The 20,903-nt window shown below is 28.6% G+C and overlaps 1 protein-coding gene across 1 annotated transcript; it reads left to right on the plus strand.

Annotated features, from left to right (window-relative positions):
• The first annotated feature begins 12,321 nt into the window (after positions 1–12,321).
• On the plus strand, positions 12,322–20,268 carry LOC132935137 (gastrula zinc finger protein XlCGF7.1-like). The gene is made up of 3 exons (XM_061001600.1): positions 12,322–12,819; positions 16,440–16,517; positions 18,860–20,268. The coding sequence occupies exons 2-3, from the start codon at positions 16,471–16,473 to the stop codon at positions 19,566–19,568; spliced, it is 756 nt and encodes a 251-aa protein (XP_060857583.1). The 5' UTR covers positions 12,322–12,819; positions 16,440–16,470; the 3' UTR covers positions 19,569–20,268.
• The last annotated feature ends 635 nt before the right edge of the window (positions 20,269–20,903 follow it).

Here is a 20,903-nt window from a genome sequence, read left to right on the forward strand (position 1 = left end):
TTGATATTTCATATTATGAACTTAATGAAGTAATTGATTTCTTTCCATTAGATTTTTGATCATGAATAACAATAATGTTCTTTAACCGTTTTTTTTTTTAGTTCCTTTCGCACACTTTTATATCCACTCGATCCTTTAAGACTTCAGTCACTATTGTTGTCAATTTAATAATAATTATGATTATATTTCAACGGTAGACGAATTATTGTAACACGGCATTGTGAATAGGCAATTCGGGGTACACACAAGACTAGGTGGAACTTATCGCAATAACACGTTTACACGAAACTGCGGAAGCAATAACATGAAGATATCAGTGGCGCCGAGTACCTACGTAGTACTTACCTAAGGCCAGTCGTCAGTGGTGGCTTGAACTTTTAGATGCTGAGCGGGGCGATAAATGTATCGATTTTACAATGATGTGTTTTTCTTTTATCTGTCAGTGAATATTTTTTATAGTAGAAATAATGTTTCGACTTACAACTCCAGCATCTATTCTGTTAGTAAATTAAATCTGATTGGTATTTTTGAGAAGTAAAATTGGAAAATTCACAGAAGTTTTCAAAAGTTTTTAAGCTATTTATAGGCATAAGAAAATTACGATTTTTGTTAGTTTTTTTCAAATTATTGTTCATCAAATTTCTTTTGCTCGGTCAAAATACTTGAAAATGTAATACAAGGTTCCTCCTAAGTTGTTGTTGCTGCGCCAATTTAAAAAAAGTTTAGCGTAAATCCATAATAAAATATTATAAGGGGTCGAATGCACCTTTTCAACTAGGAATTTATTATTTAACTGATATTATATTTGATGCTATCGAAAAGTAATAAGTTTAGATTTTTATACCTATCTAACACAATATTTTTGAAATATTTTAACTTCCGCGGATTTTAGATTCTGAGTGGAACGATGAATGTGTTGATTTTATAATGATGTGTGTTTTTTTTTGTGCCTGTCATCACCTTTAAGGACGGTTTAAAAATGTTTGGATTTTCTTCAACAGTAACTTACTTTTCTGATAGGAAAGTGAATCTAGTTGGTACTTTGGGGGGGTAAAAAGTTAATATTTCCCATCTGTTTTTGAGAAAATCGATTTTGGTTTTTGGCGCATTTCTAAAACAAATGATCGTAGGTACATGAAATGTTGACTGAATGTTTATATAAGCATTTTCTATACACCATAACATTTTGACTTATTTTGAGCTGTTTACGGACATTTTCAGTTTCCATTTTTTTTTTCTATAAATATCAATAAAATTTTATTTGTTGGGTAAAAAAACGTGAAAATTTAATGCAAGGCTCCTGATATATTGTTACAACAACAGTTGAAAAATATTAAAAATACATAGGCACAATTTTTTTTTATAAGTATTTAAAGTTCAAATTTCGACAAAATGTATTATATTTATAATTTAATAATTATTATGTAGTTAAGAATTTATAAAATGTTCAATTTTTATAGCTAAGGATTGAAAGATTTAAAACAAGGCTCCACGTAAATAGGTTATTTATAAATTACTTTATTCACAATAATATCATCAAATATTCAAATATAGGTACTTGGTAATATCATAGGCTGACTGACCGTTTTCGCTCAGAATAGTTTTTCTAATACAATGATATTATATCATTGAATTCAAATTTAACACCATACATTACAGTGACTCACTTGTAACCTACTGTACAGCAGAGCGACATCCACTTATCCACCTTTTTTGTTGTTGTTGTAAAGCCGAACAAAGTAATGTTAGTTTAAAAACGAATCATAATTATTATTATCAGATTCAGGCTCAGTTACATGTAACCAAAAGAAAAATATGTTATTTTTTTTATATATCCTGAAAATTGGTATTTTAATATAATATGTATTACTATAATAACCATAATAATTAATGATGGTAACTTTTGGTATCAAAAAATACAATCTAAAATACATTTGTAATACATTATAATAATAATTATTATTAATTATTTTCTGTACCACAGAACGTTCAACTAACGCAAGTCCATTTTTTGAAATTTTATCAGAATATGCTTTTTGTGATCTTTTTAAAGGTATTAAAACATAAGTCCTTTATACAATAAATGCATAGATATAGCAAGAAGTACCTATACTAACTTCAGTCCTAAATTATTGTAGGAGTATGGAAACGTATGTCCAGCCTTTACACGAATAGAGTAATGCAAAATAATATTTTTGAAGTACACAATATTGTAAGTCCGTTGCAAATATTTTTGTTTTGTCACTCCTGTAAAATTTGCTTTTTGTGACTTGCGTCACTCGACTTCTGTGGTACAGTTTTTAATTTAATTAGTTTGTAGGTTTATACCTATCAACAAATTGAATCATCTATAATATCTCGTACTATAGATCCTATAATGAATTTTTATTGCTGAAATTAAGTTTAGTTTGGAAAGATACTTCTATAGTTACCGATATTATCGATCCACCGAGAAGTCTGAAGGAACAAGCAACAAAAATAAGTATTTTTCCACTTTTCCTATTACCTATACATACAAGTAATGGGTTTATTAAATACCTACCTATAATACGCTTATATCAGTGTTATAATTTTTTTTCTAGATGATTTATCTCCAACATCAACATCTCACACATATTATATTAATGTCTTATTTTATTTTTTAAACAAATAATTAATATTCATTATTTTTCGAGTTATATGTAGAAAATAAATTGTATTGTCTATTTATTGGCACGTCTTATATAATATAATATATAAATTACGATCAATAGATCTAAATTCTAAATAGTATTTAATTCGTGAGTTCGCGTTGAAATTATAGCGATGTATTGCGGCATAAATCCATTCGATCGCACGTAAAAACGAAATTGCTACTATACACACACGTTAACCCTAGGCAGTGTTGTGTTTTATCTAGATAGGTATATTTTTTATCTTTTATCTTATACAGATAAATGGGAAATATGTTATCCAAGATAAATAATTAAAACATCTAGATAAAATCTAATTTTTAAATATTTCTATTATAAATTATAATTAATGTTAATTAGGTATTTTATATTTTCTGATTACAAAATAGTACATTTATATTTAAACATAATTGGTAAAAATTATTATTTAATATGTATTAGTATTATAATTTATAATTTATAAATATACCTATATATATTTTTCATTCTTCAGAGTCTGTCAGCGCACTATTTGTTTTCTCTCTCTGGCCCACGCGCAACATAGACAAAACGCATTTGCGCACAATCGTTTTTTCGATGTTTTTAAGTAATTTCAGAGTAAAATCACCTATTACAAAAAAGATAGAGAACACTATTTTAGAGGGAATGACATCATATCGGTTTTATATTTTATTGTTATTTGACTTTGTATTCGACTTTCAAAATAGACAAAAAAATGTTGTACATTTAAATTATGTTTAAATCGTTTCGAAACAATATTTAGAGAAATCGATATATCATTCCCTCAAAAATATTATTCTCAATCTTTTTTTGCAATGAGTGATTTTACTCGAAGATTACTTAAAAACATAGACAAAACGATTCTGCGCAAATGCATTTTGCGCGTGGGCTAGAGAAAAAACAAATAGTGCGCTGACATCCTCTTAAATTATTAGATAGGTATATCAAATTCATATTTTAAATGTAATAAACTAGTAATAAACTAATAAACGTTTTGGGTTAAGAGGACGCTACACCCGCATGTGTTGTATCCGTCTTACATAAGCAAAACATAGCAAAAAACTGTTTTGCGCGGGAAAGAACCGAGAAGGCTACAGTCATAACTAAGAAACGAGGTTTTCACCACATAAAAAAGAGAACTTTGGCTGTGCAACATTGTTTTTATTTTTCTGATATCACTTATATTAAAAAAGTTCTTGCTGTTTCAAAAACCATTATTGTTTGTGTTTTTCAAACTTGAAAAACTTTTTTTATATAAATTATATCAAAAAAATAAAAAGAACGTTGCACAGCCAAAGTTCTCTTTTTTATGTGGTGAAAATCTCGTTTCTTAGTAGTTATGATTGTAGCCTTCTCGGTTCTTTCCCGCGCAAAACAGTTTTTGCTATGTTGTGCATTTGTAAGACGGAGACAACACATGCGGGTGTAGAGTCCTCTTAACTACGTATCAGCGTCGTATTCGCAGGATACCCGCATTCTGCAATTGAAATTGAAACATTTGAAACGTTCACAAAATAAATTATTATTGATTGATTATTAATAATAAGTATAAATGTATAATAATAATATTACCTTGTGTAGAATAAAATACCTTCAGGCTACGATACTAATTTTAGCATTGCAAAAACATCTACATGCGATTAGTGTATATCTATATTTTATTAAGGCGGCTCTATATAGCCTCCTGTGTGTTTATTTAATAATTTCCTATCAATCCTATCACTTATTAGTTATTAAATATTGTTACCGGAATTGTAAAAATTTTATTCACGTTAGGTTTGTAATAAATAGGTAGGTAGGTAAATACATATTAAAAACAAATTTTATCTTTTTTTTTTATCTGGATAATAAATGTTGATTTTTTATCTTTATCTAGATAATTAAATTATCATGTATCTTTTATCTTCATCTAGATATTTAAAATATTATCTTTATACAACACCGAGTCCCTAGGCGGGTTTAGTTCCTACTTCGTGTAAATGTCTAATAGGTAATCTATAAGTATTTTATACTATCATTTGTACATTATGTATTTGTTGTTTTTCATTTTATATTTTATTATTCACGAACGATAGTTAGTATTATCTAATTTATGTAATTTGGAATGGCTCGTTTAAGACTTAAATAAATGAAAATCATACCTAGTGTCACCGACACTTTTACAATTTCCATCACCCACTTTTTTCGTCGAAAATAATGTATCCCCCTTATAATTAATTTCATATATTATGAAAACTGTATGAAATATGATAGGCATCCCTCCACGTATTTTGAGCCACTTCGACCACTGGGTAAAGGTATTATTATTATTATTATTATTTACTCTCGTGGTACTCAACTGCGGAAAGTGCGGATACGCTCTGAGTGTACCTACGGCCGGTGTTGCTCACCGCGGTTAGTACATATTATGCATATGGCGATAGTTGCCGGGCTCAACTCAATAAAAAAAAAAAAATCATTTACTTTTGGCCCAGCCAATAAACGTACAAGTTGGCGGTCGCAACACATTTTATAACAAACAAATAGGTACCTATAAATCATAATTTACGGTGTGGCGTGTGCTGCATGTGCATAAGGGCATCAAATAGTATTAACACAGAATACATATTATCATCATAAATAATACCTTCCTAATATAGGCAGTGGCCTAACCTGTACGAAGGATTTTTCAATGGGGGGGGGGGGGCTTGAAAATTAGTTACAATTTTATTTTTATTTTGTCCAGTCTAATAATTTCAGACGTTTATTCGAGGTATTTTAAAATGTTTGTAACTTCTCAATTTTTCTGGTAGAAAAAAATGCTCTGTTCATAAACTTCGATGCCCGAAGTATGTTTTTGGAAGGAAATTGGATCTAGTTGGTACTTTAGGAGGTCAAAATTGAAAATGCTCAGTGCTTTCTAAAATAATTGGAGAAAAAAAAGGAAAATTTATTAAAATTGTTTGGTAACCAACTTGGTTATACCGTCCTCACTTGGATTGTATTTGATTACTTAAAATTTTTTTTTCTATAAATGTCAATAAAAAATTATTTATTCGGTCAAAAAAATGTTAAAAATGTAATCAGTAAGTTTTTATCACAGCTAAAATATTAACAATACATAGGCATCGTGGCTATGTTTTATAAGCATTTAAAGTTCAAATTTCGTTAAAACCACAGTTAATTTGTAGTTCAAAACGTATAAAATATTAAATGTGTATATAGCTAAGGCTAGACAATTTAATACCAGGTCTATCATACAAGTAGTTCATACTTTTACTGAAAAATTAGAGATAATTTATGAAAATTGGTATGCAAATGCATAGTTTTTTTTTCAAAAATGAAAGACATATATGAAATTTACGTCTTGCTTACTATAGTTGACAGTTGAAACTTAATAAATATTTTTTGAAAAAGTAATAATAATACAGGCATAAGTATTTTTTATAAGCATTTAAAGTTCAAATTTTGTAAAAACCACAGTTAATTTGTAGTTCAAAACTTATAAAATATTAAATTTGTATAAGCTAAGACTAGACAGTTTAATATAAGGTCTTTCATAGAAGTATTTCATACTTTCAACGAAAAATTATAGATAATTTTAGGAAAATTGGTATGAAAATACAATGTTTTTTCAAAAATTAATTTATTCTGGTAAGACGTATATAAAATTTACGTCTTGTTTACTATAGTTGACAATTGAAACTTGATAAATATTTATTTTTCTTAAGTAATAATTATACGGTCAATGGGGGGGGGGGCTTCAGTCCGTTAGCCCCCCTCCTGCGGACGCCACTGAATATAGGTACGTGTGTGTGCAGTGCCGTGACTCGACGTGACGTCGTAATTTTTTGGTTTACATTTAGGACGATTATTGTGCATTTGTGTGTCGTGTCGACCGTATGTCCAGCAGTCGACCAGCAGTGGCGGTTTTGGTAGTATTTTTTTGGTGAGACGACTTATTATGTATCAAATATAAATCCCCCCCCTTCATAACAAAAATCTATCAGTAACCAGCAGTGGCGCAATCAGGGGGGGGCATATTTTAGCTTATGCATATATATTATAATAATGTAACATTGTAACCCCTCCGAAATTTTTTTCTAATTGCGCCACTGATTACCAAGGTAATTGTCAATTGAGTATAAATAATAATACTAACAATGACGGCTATAGCATGTGTTATAAAATAGCTAGTCTCGATAACAATGAAATACGAATAATAATAACTAATAATTTGTAACAACAAAAATATCGTTTAATAAACGTAGGTACTGATGTGTCTGTGTAGAATATGTAGACAATAATTAAAATGTAGTTTGATATAAAACCATTAAAATAGAAAAAGAAATGTGGACCTCTAAAATTGTACACAGTATTATAGGGGTTTAATTTGAATAACACACTTTAAATTTCGTATTACACACAATTTTAGGGACTGCTAATTAATCAGGTGTGGTGATTATGTGACTTAAACGCGTTACCACCGCTACTATTACCACTTCGAAGAAAATGTACAAATCACAAATATTATTATGTAATATAATTAATAAGTATATACCTAGTGGGAATGCGAGAATTAGGTTATTTTTACGTTGTATTGGTTTCTGTGGTGACAAACATAATACCATTATAGGGTTAAGCAAAATTAAAATATCTGAACTGAACCCAGCACAAAAACATATATCATAAAACAAGCGTCACCAACTAATTTCTAGTTTCTACCGGGGTCCGTTTTGAAACTTACCAAACTTTCAAAACACATTTAAATACCCAATGACTTTTTTTCACACATTATTAATTAATAACAATCCTACTAAATTGTAATAAAACGTACTTTGGAAATCCTTAGATTTTATCGGTTTTTGGACATAACGCGGCGGCGCGAGCGTCGAACGATTCCTAACGAACCTATCGGTCAACTTCTCAGATTATTGTTTGCACCTATAGGCTTTCAACGTAATGCTCGGTGAAGAAGACACGTATTATAATATAATATTTATTTATTTATTATTATTTCAACGGATCATATGATCCAATTACAATAATTAATTTAATTAAGTTCAACAATTACATACAAATAAATGAAAAAGTAACACAATAATAAAATATTAAGTACAAACAATTATTCTGTTTATATAAATATTAAATGATTCAATGGAATTAAAGTTAAACAAATCGAGATTTATATCACTAGCTATTGACATTATCCTATTCATAGGAGAAGCTGAAGCATAATTTGTTTTATGTGCGGACACATAAAACATAGTGGTTGACCTAGTTCTGCATTGAGGGACATTAAAATTGAGAGAGCCTAAAATTGATAAAATGATAAAACCATTAACTAGCTTAAATAAAAATTTCATATCAAAAATTTTCCTCCGCTCGGATAAGCTTGCAATGTCAAAAAAAGTTATAGTGGTTGATAAGGAGAATGCTGCTCACGAGTTAAATTACATTTGAATGCCATGAATCTAAGGAAACGGTTTTGAATGTTATCTAAGCATTGAATTTGATCATTTAAGTATGGCGACCAAACCACAATGTTGTATTCCAATATTGATCGGACTAGAGAAGTATAAAATGTTTTAATAACAACTTGATTAGTGAAATCTTTACATATTCTTAAAATGAAGCCTAAAATCATCGACGATTTTCTAACAGTATGTAATAACTATAATAAGTGTTTCTTAAATGTACTGCCTATTTACCAAGAAAATAGTTATCAACAGGCCTCGGGACTTAAAGCTTTGCTTATTTTTATGGATTGACTTAAAATATAGCAGAGTGCTATGGAAGTGTATGTCATGTTACGACACGTTCAATTATGAAATTTGAAAGTGCTTTTTTTTTCCTTTTTTCGTAGTTTTTTCAAAAAATAATGATTATTTCCAGTTTTTCTGGTTAATTTTACTTTTTTGACCAGTTTTTCTACTTTTTATGGTTTTCTACTGCAAAGTTGTTTTTAAAAGAATTAAAATTAAATCATTTAATGCAATAATGACAGTAAGATTTAATTAATTAATTTTTTTTTTCAACTAATTGTAAACATCGTTTACATTTTAATTTTTAGAATATCCCTCGGAAAATCTATAAATAATAATGCAAATTGTCTCGAAAGTGAAGTTTGATTTTTTTTATAATATAAAGATTTATTTATTTTTTATTTTTAGTTAAAAAATTGTCCTAATCATTATTTTTAACACAGTTATACAAATTATGTCTATAGTACCTACTTTATCATGTAAAAAGAAAGTTTTTTTTTTATGAAATATTTTTCCTTGAATTTAAGTTTTTTAAATGCTTATTTGAGTGCTTATAATGATGTTCTTAAGCGCTTTTTTCAGCGCTTATTTTAATGTTTTTAAGTGCTATAATTCCCGAGCCCCGGTTATCAATAATACCATTATCGTTTATCGTCGACGACGACGATGGGGTATCCAAATACTTACCTAATATTACCTATATAGTTTTAATCTAATATATACCTCTGTAGAGAAAAGTTGATTGTTGTGGTGGAATTATCACTAAAAAAGGTGGGTAAGTGGATGTCGCTCTGCTGTACAGTAGGTTACAAGTGGACCACTGCAATGAATGGTGTTAAATTTGAATGCAATGATATAATATCATTGTAAAAGAAAAACGATTCTAAGCGAAAACGGTCAGTCAGCCTATGATATTACCAAGTATATTTGATGATATTACTGCGTATTAAGTAATTTATATATTAACCTATTTACGTGGAACCTTGTTTCAAATTATCAATCTTTAGCTATAAAAGTTGAACATTTGATAAATTTTTAACTACAAAATAATTATTAAAATTAAAATTTGATAAATTTTGTCAAAAATCGAACTTTAAATGTCGATAAAAAAAAATTGTGTGTATGAATTTTTAATATTTTTCAACTGCTTTTGTAACAATATATCAAGAGCCTTGCATTAAATGTTCATGAAAATTTACCCAACAAATACAATTTTATTGACAATTATAGAAAAAAAAACTAAAAAAAATTGAAAACTGACAATATCCGTAAACAGCTCAAAATGAGTCAAAATATTTTCAAAATTGTATGGTGTAAATAGAAAATGAAAATATAAACATTGTATCTACAGTTATTCGTTTTTGAATAAAAATAAAATTACAAAACTGCTACATGAAAAATCGAGTGAACATCAAATATTGTAAAAATATGAATTTCAAACGCTTATAAAAATTTAATTTGATTTGCTTGTAGACAAACTTATGAGCAGTGCCGCAATAACCGGGTGTGTTGTGTGTGTTAAACACACGGGTCCTGGGCTCCAACCCATAATGGGGGGGGGGGGGGGGGGGGCAATGATAAAAATGTAAAAGTATATAGAAAGAAAAAAATAAAACCATTTTGTTATAATAATAATTATTAATAAAGATTGAACAATAGATCGGTTTTGTTTTATACACAACATTATCAGACATCAACGTTTCTTTTGCGGACTGTATAACTGAAATTAAAAAAATTTGGTTGCAATTGATAAAAGTGCGTCACACGAAGGAACGCGCATTTTGACCGGTTTAGTGTGAGTGTGTTTACGCGTTTCAATTATTGGTGCCTATTTTCGTTATGCGAGAAAAACGCATTTTATATTGCACGTTTAAAAGGCGGGTCTTCTACGGTCGGTGTTTTGTTGGTCGGTCAATAAGCTATCCATTTTGATAACGTATGTGAAAACTTCGTTGCGATATTTATTTGAATAATTAAATTTATAAAATAATAAATAAATTATGGCCATGATTTTTTAAAGTGAGTACAGTATTTATTTTTTAGTTTCTAATTGACTGTTAATGTATGGTATATGTTCAATTTATTTGTTATTTGATAATTATTTATATTTAAAATGAATAAAAAAGGCTACAAATTATTACATTTATTTATTTGTAAATACATAAATACCTACGCGTTTTAATTATGTTAACCTTATTTTGTACGAGTAAAAACTCAAAATTCCAAAGTATGTTTTCAAATTTGGAAAAATTAATTTTACAACAGTCGATAGATTAATTTTTCAATTTTAAAAAGTAAGGGAGGGGGCCCATTCATTTTATTTACACACGGGCCCAAATTGGCGTAGTTGCGGCACTGCTTATGAGGTATCTTGTATATTACATTTTCAAATCTTAGATTTAAAAAGAAAAATTTTGATGAATTCTCAACTCAAAATAATATGCTAATTTTCGTGATTTTTCCGTATTTAGTCAAGATTTGAACTTTAAATGCTTATAAAAAAAAATCGTGACTATGGATACTATGGAGCATTTAGCTTATAAATAAGAACTAAGGACTGAGGATTTTTAATATTTTTCAAAAATGTCATTGTAACAATAATGTAGGAGCCTTGTATTAAATTTTCAAGCTGTTTTACCCAACAAATAACGTTTTATTGACATTCATAGAAAAAATTCTAATAAAATTGGAAACTAAAAGTGTTCCTAAACAGTTCAAAACAAATCAAAATATTTTGAAAATTTTATAGTGTACAGAAAATGTAAATATAAACAACGCACTAACTAGTCTTACCCACTTTCCCATCGAACAAGATACTGTTGAAGAAAATCGAAGCAGTTTTGCTGTGCCAAACAACCGTGACGACAGACACAAAAATGAAAATAAAAAAATAAAAACACCATCACTGTAAAATCAACACATCGATCGATTCGCTCGGAATCTAAAAATATCAAATCAAATATAATATTATTTCGCGCCACTACTGTGTATAATATAATATAGGAATACCGTGTTTCACTAACTTACTTATCTATTAAAGACGACCAGAGATCGGAATTATTTATTGTAAATAAGAAGCCGAAATATTTTGTAAAAATACTTTTACTTGTAACCCGTTGGCCGTTACTTACTAGACATCACACGGCAGACCGGTACGTAGCCAGAGCTCGCCGAAAACAATAAATAACTATGCGTGTGTAGTGTGTGTACCGTGTGTCGGGCAATAAATTGTGGATTATCGATTTACGCCACTTGGCGGTATTTTCGATGTAAGGTCCGGAACGGATTTCACCGCCTCGGTGTTTCCAGCGAATCTAGACGTTAACGGTCTATATATAGTTGTATGGATTTATTTATAAATCGGTAGATATTAGGTATCACGGTACCGATGCACTGTTTTATTAATACGAATTATGATGGTTGTCGCCGATCTATGTTCGATTAAAACGAAATTAGATAGTGAATATTTCAAACTGTACAGATTGTCGATGCGCATTGAAAAGATAGATAAAAATAATTTTCAGTTCGGCGCCCCGGGCCGTCCATAGCTCTCGCCGACCCCGACCATAGCGCACTTCGAAAATTATTTCTATACGCGCCACTGCCGGTTATGGAATAAAAACAGACACACACACACACACACACACACACACACACGTCATTGTCAAATCGATACGCCGTCAATATTCTAAAATGTACAAAAATAAACACGGTTCGGGTTTGCCGATAACGCGTTCACGCAGACGCGCCTTCGACCGCCTAACAATATTATAGGTCCACGGGAAACGTTGGTTTCCGGACGGGTCGCAGGAGACGACTTTGTGCCCCGAGGCAGAAGCTTACGGGACGCGACTATTATTGTGCGGCGATACGAATGGCGAACGTAAACAATCGTTAGGTCAGATTAATATCCGGTAATTCCGCGGAGAAGGAATATCATTCGCTATCATCGTCCCGCCAAGAATATCAGACGCATATTATTATTATTATTATTATTATAGAATATTATTGTAAATTCTATTATAACGTTTATTTGTGTACGACGTGAACGGGTGAAGACGGCGGCGGCCGGCGCGCATTGATAATCGCGGCAATCGCGCGATCGGTGCACGCGGACAAACACAATTACTGTTTACTTCGCGGCCTCACGCGTTAAAGTCTCAAATCTCTTTCATATTACTTTTCGTCGTCGTTTGAAGTCGAAACGCCGTCCGTATTTACTTCGCGCGGCCACACGCGTTAAAGTCTCAAATCTCTTTCGTATTACTTTTCGCCGTCGTCGTCGTCGTCGTTTAAAGTCCAAACGCCGTGCGGAAATCGCCGTTCCGCTATAAGTATCGCTGGGTACTTACTCTTTGGTGTTTCCATCGTACCCGCTGCTGCGAGCCGATCGCGTTATTTATGTAAGTATACGAACTTTGTATGTTGTGCACGATCAGTATTCGGATAGGTACTTGGTTTCGACTTGTTAATTGTTATTGCTTAAGTTTTACGGAGACTAAGACACTCAAGTACCTTTGGAAATTAATTTACTTCACTTTTTAAAGCCCTTGACTGTTGTAGGTATTTACTGTAGTGATAAGTTTACGTACCTACCTAATTACTGTATTGAGTTACACCCAAATGTCGATTATTGTTATTGTAACTGTTGTGTATTAGTTTTGTCAGATTGAAATAAAAAAACAATTATTTTTTTTGTAATTATTATGAATTTTGACATACAAAATATCAGCTATAAAAAATTTAAATTTTTTCATCTTATAACTGAAAGCTTTGACTAATAATTAGATATTAATAGAATAAAATAAATAAAGCATGCGAATCGTATTTTCCTAATGCCGTACCATAGGTAACGTCATAACTAAAGACTGGATTTAATATGTTTTTACACATCGTTACTGTCTATGCAGTCTTATGAGAGTAAAAAATGTGGATGATTTGTTTAATTCTGAATGCTTAGAAAAAAGTTTCTTTAGCATATTTTGGAATATTTTGTAAATTGTGAGAACAAATTTGTATTTATTTTTAAATTTAATATTACGGTAGGTACCAAGAAAAATTTTTTTTGAACATTTACAATTTTTTTTTACTATTTCCAACTCTTACTAAAGTGCAATAGTATTCCATTAGAATACCCAACTTTTAATACCTAATTAATACCTCACTATTAAAATAATATTGAAAAAAAAAAATTTTAAAATGCATATTAAAGCGAATAATGATGTTTGTTGATTATTTTTGCATATTTTTGCTTTTTTTTGTATATTTTGCATATTTTAGCATATTTTTTTAAATTTTTAAGAGAATATAATGAGAATACTAGCATCATATTTTAAGTATTTTAAGAGAATATAAATCCGGTCTTTACACATAACAATATCCAGTGATATTATTATTTCTGTCAACACAGCCATAAATTATTCTAGCTGTTATACCTATTTGTGCCTTTTATCGAATTACCGCCAACCTGCAAACTGTTTGCTTCCAACCCAGTACAATAATGTTGTGTTCTTAAACAATGTTAATTAGTAGTTAGGTGCCTACTAATTAATTACACGTCCACGACATGCATACCGTATACCTTCATGGCTTATGGTATGATAATTTAATATATATAAATATAATATACTAATTTCTTATTGTGAACAAACACTGGGTAACATATTTTGTAGGTCTTGTGTTTTACCATATCTACTATGATTCACTTTATGATGTAATCTATCAGTTGGTAGTTTGTTGTGAGGATAAGATGTATCCTCACAACAAGAATATAATATAACTGTAATATAATAATATTTATTTGGCACCAAAATACTAATATAGCACCTATACACTATACAGGTATACAAATAATAGATAATATACATTAGTCATTAGTTCTCTTTTTATAAGCAGAGCTTGTGTTTAAAATTGAGTTATAATGCAGTATTTTATTTTTTAGATTACGAAAATTTAAAATAGAATAAACTACTGGGCAGTAGGTACCAACAAAAGTAAATAATTATAGGTATAATAGAAAAATTAGTATTTAAAACAGTTGTTACTTGTTATAAGGTACTGGATGGTTATATAAACTATAAAGCTTAAGTATTGACATGAACTTTAAACCTCTTTAAAAGATTTCCAAAGTTTTATACCCACATTAATTAATTTGCCAAAAGTAGAAGAACACAAAGTTTTCTCTACTCCTAGTACCTACTATACTTATGATTAAACATAATGCCTTTAAAGTTAATAGAGTACCTACATAAAAAATAGAATTTATATTATCCAACAATAAGTTCAGAATAGAGTAAACTGACAGAGTAAAGTCTAGGTTAACCTATTTAAAATTATTCTTAATAGATTATATTAATTTAATGTTATATTCACTGGGGAGAGATATTATTTAAAATCTGTGCCCCAAACATAAAATTAACAACTGAGCTAATGCAACGTAAATAATTTTAATATTGTGATTAAGAATGTTTCTTAATATTCTAAATTTAGACAATAATTTCCTAATAACACTACAAATATAATATTTACCTATGATCTTTCCATTCAATATTATGATTGATGATCAAAGATATTGACTGAATATTTTATTTAACCGTATAACCTTATAGAGACAATTTTATTTACAAGCTAGCTGATCCCGTGCACTTAGTTGCCCATTATTTGTTGTTTTTCCGTTGTTTTTTTTATGATATAACAGTTAATCATAAAAATTGTTATCATAACAACAATTTTAAACCAATGGCAACCAATAATTATTATTATTATAGCTTTGAAACCCATGGCAACCATTTATAAACAAAAATTTCCATCGGAAATTTTCAAAATCCCTGTTTGAGCACTTCCCAGGGTTGGTCCTCTCCCTTTTTAAATTAGCCTATCTTCTGCCCAAAGGTATAATCTATATCTATAATCAACCAATAATGATCCCGTACACTTCATTGCTCATTAAAATTGCCAACTCTATATGAATAATATGTTTTACATATCACCATGGCAACCATTTATATACAAAACATTCCATCAGAAATTTCAAAATAATATATAATTGGTTGCCATGGAAATATGGAGACACACACAGACGGAAATCTCAAAATAATATATAACTGGTTGCCATGGTAATATGGACACACATACATTCATTTTTATATATACATAGATAACATTATTAACTTAATAATTTTTCATTATTAACTTAAATATTGAAACTATACAGTGTACTGTACAGTGATATTTTTAACTGGATTTTAGAATTATTAATGCAATTATAATATAAGAATTGATTAGAAAAAACTTAGTATTTTTTGAGCACATTCCATATGCCTAATATTAATTTATATAATACATTTTTGTATTTTTAAAGTAAATATATTTTACTTTGATTGAACACTACTTTAAATGATTGAAAAATATGTATTTAGATTGCGTATGAATTATATGTAGGGAAAGGATATTAATTCAGTATAAAATTAAACATATTTATATATTTAAATTGAAAATTAGATAGAACTTAATAAAAATAATACATAAAACAAATTAAAAATTAAAAACCAATTTTATAAATAAATATTATCTTTTGTTGGAGGCATTTTTGTCAGATTATTTAATTTAGTAGAAAAATCTTTGATTTTTGATGAGCAAAAATAATAAGATACAACATTTATTTATACAATATTACTCAACTGTACAAACATATTTTTATCCTTGATTCGTACTTGTGAGTTGTACCACATTGTGTTGCTATCTGCTGTTATTTGTATTACCTAGTTTTAAAATTAAAATAATATTAATATACAGTTGGTTGTTTAAATTTTAAGTATGTTTATTTTCTTTTATAGATTAAAATTAAAAGTTACGTGATATGTTAATAACAACATTTTAAATGGACATTTAGAAACTTGGGAATGATTTGATATATTATTTTTAAGTTGGAATGCATATTATACATATTATACTACTAATTCCTCGACTAATTCACTATTTAGATTTTGAATAATATTTATTTATTTTTTATCTTTATGTTTAGATAATATTATTTTCAAACAAAATCAAAAATAATGTCCAGGACTACTGCGTATGATAAATACATCAAACATAATAAAAGGTAATTTGTATTACAATGTATATGATACTTAAGTATTTTATTACTAAGTCCAAGGGCAGTCTTAAATGATTGCCAGTTGCTTATTTTATTTTATGTTTTCCCTTTATTTTGAACTGACCATCATTAAGTAAATTTTCCATAACAATATTTTGCTTGTTATCTTGGTTAATATGAGATCAGTATTTCTTAAAATGGATAGAACTTAGCTGGTCAAAATTAACTAATTTTGTTAACTTGTTAAGTTAAAAGTTATTTAGAAAACAAAAGTAACTTAACTTAGTTAAAAAGCCGTTACTTTTTATTTTTCATATACAATTAATAATTATGCCTATTTTTAAAACTAACAAATAACTGAAATAACCCTAATTTAATTAAGGTCTTACAGTTTTAAATAAATGGAAGCATTAAATTGAAATGTTGTAAGTACTTATATACTTTGATACTTTATTCAATGCTAAAGTCCAGCAAAATAATTAAATTATTCAAAATGTCACATTGGCCCTTCTTGCACCTAAACACAGATTTATAAATAGAATATCTGATATTTGTGAATATTAATATATTTTTTTTTATATAAAAATAATTAAGTAGGTATTCCATAATAGAATATATTTTAAATCTGTGGTTATAGAAAAAAAATAACTTTATGTGACAGTAAAATTAATTAACTCATAAGTCATAAGTTACTGCATAACATGGAAAAAAAATTAACTCGTTATGTAACTTAACTTTTGAACTCGTTACCAGTTAATTAACCAGTTATCGACAAAGTAATCGTTCACAAAAAATTTAATAACCTCTTTAATTACTCCTATAGTTTTTTGTATATTTATCACTGCATTAAAGCCATTTACAATCAGATTAAGTCTATGCCAAGCACAGTTAATAGTTATTTCAAAAAAGAATTTGTCTTGGTAATTAGGTATTATCATGGTAATATTTATTAAATTACAAGTTCATATTATTTTACAGGGGGTGACAAGTGCCCTATCTTGCCCTACCCCAATGGGCAGTGACTGTAGGTAGTGACCTATTGTATTGTTTTATCACACTAAGAATTCATATACTATCTGTAACATATATAAATTATTTATTAATAGTTTATTCCCGCGAAGGGCAAGGTTATAGTTCACACAATTTTAAACATTTCAATACATAATTAATCAACACCTACATTTAAGGCATAATTTTAATATTGCCTTATCTTCAATAAAAAAGTCAAAATACAGAAATTTAACTTTCGACAAACTGCCGGTGTACGAAAACGGTGTGCACTCTATAACTCAGTTACCTACAATATTCATTTACTCAGTACCTACTCTATAATTTTTTTAGAATTCTGTCTGTGGGAGATTGATGATCCAATTGTCTAGTTTCATGTCTCGTAAACAGAATTTAAAATTTAATATCTCATTAAATAGATTAGATCATGAATTATATTATATTATGAATTAGATCATGTTAAACTGGTGCTCCACTTTCAAAATATAATTGTAATTGATTTTTAATTGTCAGTTTTTGTTTACTGTGATCAGTAACTAAAACATAGTGAGAAAAATTATCCAATTTGTGAAATAATAACAATATTATTTATGCTCATTCATTCAATATTAAATGTATTATAAATTATAATATTATGTACAGGATGATATAAATATTCAAATATATGAATTTATAAAATTATCATAGCTAGGTAACATAATTTGCATAATAAATATGCTTTGGTAACATGAAAAAAGAATTCTAAGAAATTTTCACGATGCAACTAATGAATTATTAAAAAATACATCACTGAATATGTTTGTTGGTTAGCACTTAGTACTATTATTAAAGAAATTTGCTGTCGTGCATTTTTTCGAAACAATCTTGACTATCAGTTGTTCTATGGAATACATTTATTAACCTAATAATTTATCTTATCTATGAGTACAGTCAAGATGTAAGTATAATTTAACCTGTATGAGATAATAACTATACAGACTACCGTGTATAGTATTACTGAATTGTTTTGTAGTAAGATCATTATTTATTATAAAAAGTAATTAATTTTATATTTTGGAATTAGGTATTTATTTTAACAATCTAAGAAAAAAACCATATGAAGTTGCTCCTTAAATTTATTCCTTTTATAATAATAATATTAACGACCATACATTTATCAAATAAGAATCGGGCTAAACTTTCAATTCATTTTTGGTTACACATCTAGAATTAGTCATCCGTAATGATAACTATGTTTCTTATAGCAAGCTATGTAATAAATTAAATATTAAAGTCAATTATAATGTTTAAGCAGTTAGTTATTATAGCCAAGTATATTCAAATATAAATTATTGTTTCAGTTACACAAAAGATTCTAAATATACAATATCAAGTATAAGAGCTCAGATAATAACTGAAGATAATGTAATTGCATCAACACCAACTAAACAAAAAGTCAAGACAAAAAAATCTTATATTTGTGATATTTGTGATGGACAGTTTTTACATAAAGACGGCTTAATATCTCACATTAAGAATCATATGCAAGAAAGAAAAATTGAATGTTCTACTTGTAATAAACGGTTTTTAAGAAAAGCACATCTCGAACTTCACATTAGGATTCATACTGGTGTAAAAAAATTCAAATGCAATGTTTGTAATAAATCATTTGCACGGTTGGATAATTTAGAAACACACAGTAATAAGCATACGGGAGAAAAACAATTCAAGTGTGGTATTTGTAATGTATCAATTTCACATATAACGCTCTTGAAACGTCACAATAAGACGCATACTGGGTATAGACCATATAAATGCGATTTTTGTTCTAAATCATTTGCACGAGTGGATAATTTAAAAGATCACATGAACACTCATACGAGAGAAAATCAATTTAAATGTAACGTTTGTGATAAATATTTTACATACAAAGCACTCTTAAAACGTCACAATATGACTCATACAGGGTATAAACCGCATAAATGCAATTTTTGCAATGAATCATATTCACGGACGGATAATTTAAAGCGTCACATAAAGAGGGTTCATTCGAAAAAAAAACAATTTTAAATATAATATTCGTAATAAATGGCTTCTATGTGAAGGACACAAAACTTCACATCACATACATCGAATACAACATTTTTATACAAGTTTTTCTCTTGTAATATCATTAGGTAGTCACCAAATTATTCATAACGTTCATTAACCTTTTAATTGGGATACAGGTAAAAAATATTTAAAACAGAAAGCACATACAAAAAGTTTGGTGAAAAATCATAACAATTATTATTTAATTTAATAGATTAAAGATAAAGCAGAAGGAATTATGGGAGTTCCACCTTCCTTTCTGAAAAACATATTGTTATATGTATTAATTTTTGTTATTTTATTATATTTGAGTTAAAAACATAGCCTAGTTTATAAGACATGTGTTGAGAAATGTTATTTTAATTAAACATATGTCATCAACTTTCATTATATTATATTATTTAATTTAATAGATTAAAGATAAAGCAGAAGGAATCATGGGAGTTCCGCCTTCCTTTCTGAAGAACATATTGTTATATGTATTAATTTGTATGTTATTGTACCAAGTTTATTTTATTATATTTGAGTTAAAAACAAAGCCTAGTTTATATAACATATGTTTAGAAGTGTTATTTTAATTAAACATGTCATCAACTTTAATTATATTGTACTATATATCTTACCATACAATAATTTGTTATTTTCTAAAATATTTTTTAAAATTACATTGTCTTGATTAAACAAATGGTGGTTTATCTTTTTATTTTGTAATACCTTGACATTTAGTAGAAATTAAGCACATATACATAATATTACATACTACAGCTTAAATATAATATATTATATAAAGTGATTCTTTAACATAGCACCCTTTTATTTCAGTATAATATTTCTTAATGATGTTCGTTCACTGACATCTGCTGCAACCTAATCAAAATAGGTTTTGGCTTAATAGACTATGGGCAGGTAGTTAATATACAAAATATTGGTATACTGCATCCAGCGAGAGAACACAACTCGTTTGTGCATGTCTAGGTGAATTTCTCCCACCACGCGAGAATGCTAGTAAGTAGCAATAAGTTTTATTTTATTTTGAGGGAAGACGGTACCATGGTGAACATGTTATGATAAATAATGATTCAGCCCATTGATATATTTTTTATAACCTGCCCACCGCATCACCAATGAAATTTGTCTGTAAACACAAATTGAAAAAAACTGATAAAGTGATAATTGCATTCCTTACCATAAAAGTTACCCTTACCCACCTAAAAAAATTTCACCACGATGCCTAGGAGTCAGGAAACAGTTTTGATTCACCTGTGTAAGTAAATCTGTAGCTGAATGAGTTACTGTATATGATATGTATGATTA

This window comes from Metopolophium dirhodum, chromosome 1, assembly GCF_019925205.1.
Source record: "Metopolophium dirhodum isolate CAU chromosome 1, ASM1992520v1, whole genome shotgun sequence".
Lineage (NCBI taxonomy): Eukaryota > Metazoa > Arthropoda > Insecta > Hemiptera > Aphididae > Metopolophium > Metopolophium dirhodum.

Coding starts and splice junctions, on each gene's coding strand:
- LOC132935137 (XM_061001600.1), top strand. CDS start 16,471: ATGTCCAGGACTACTGCGTATGATAAATACATCAAACATAATAAAAG. Junction 16,518..18,859: donor TACATCAAACATAATAAAAG/GTAATTTGTATT, acceptor TTATTGTTTCAG/TTACACAAAAGATTCTAAAT.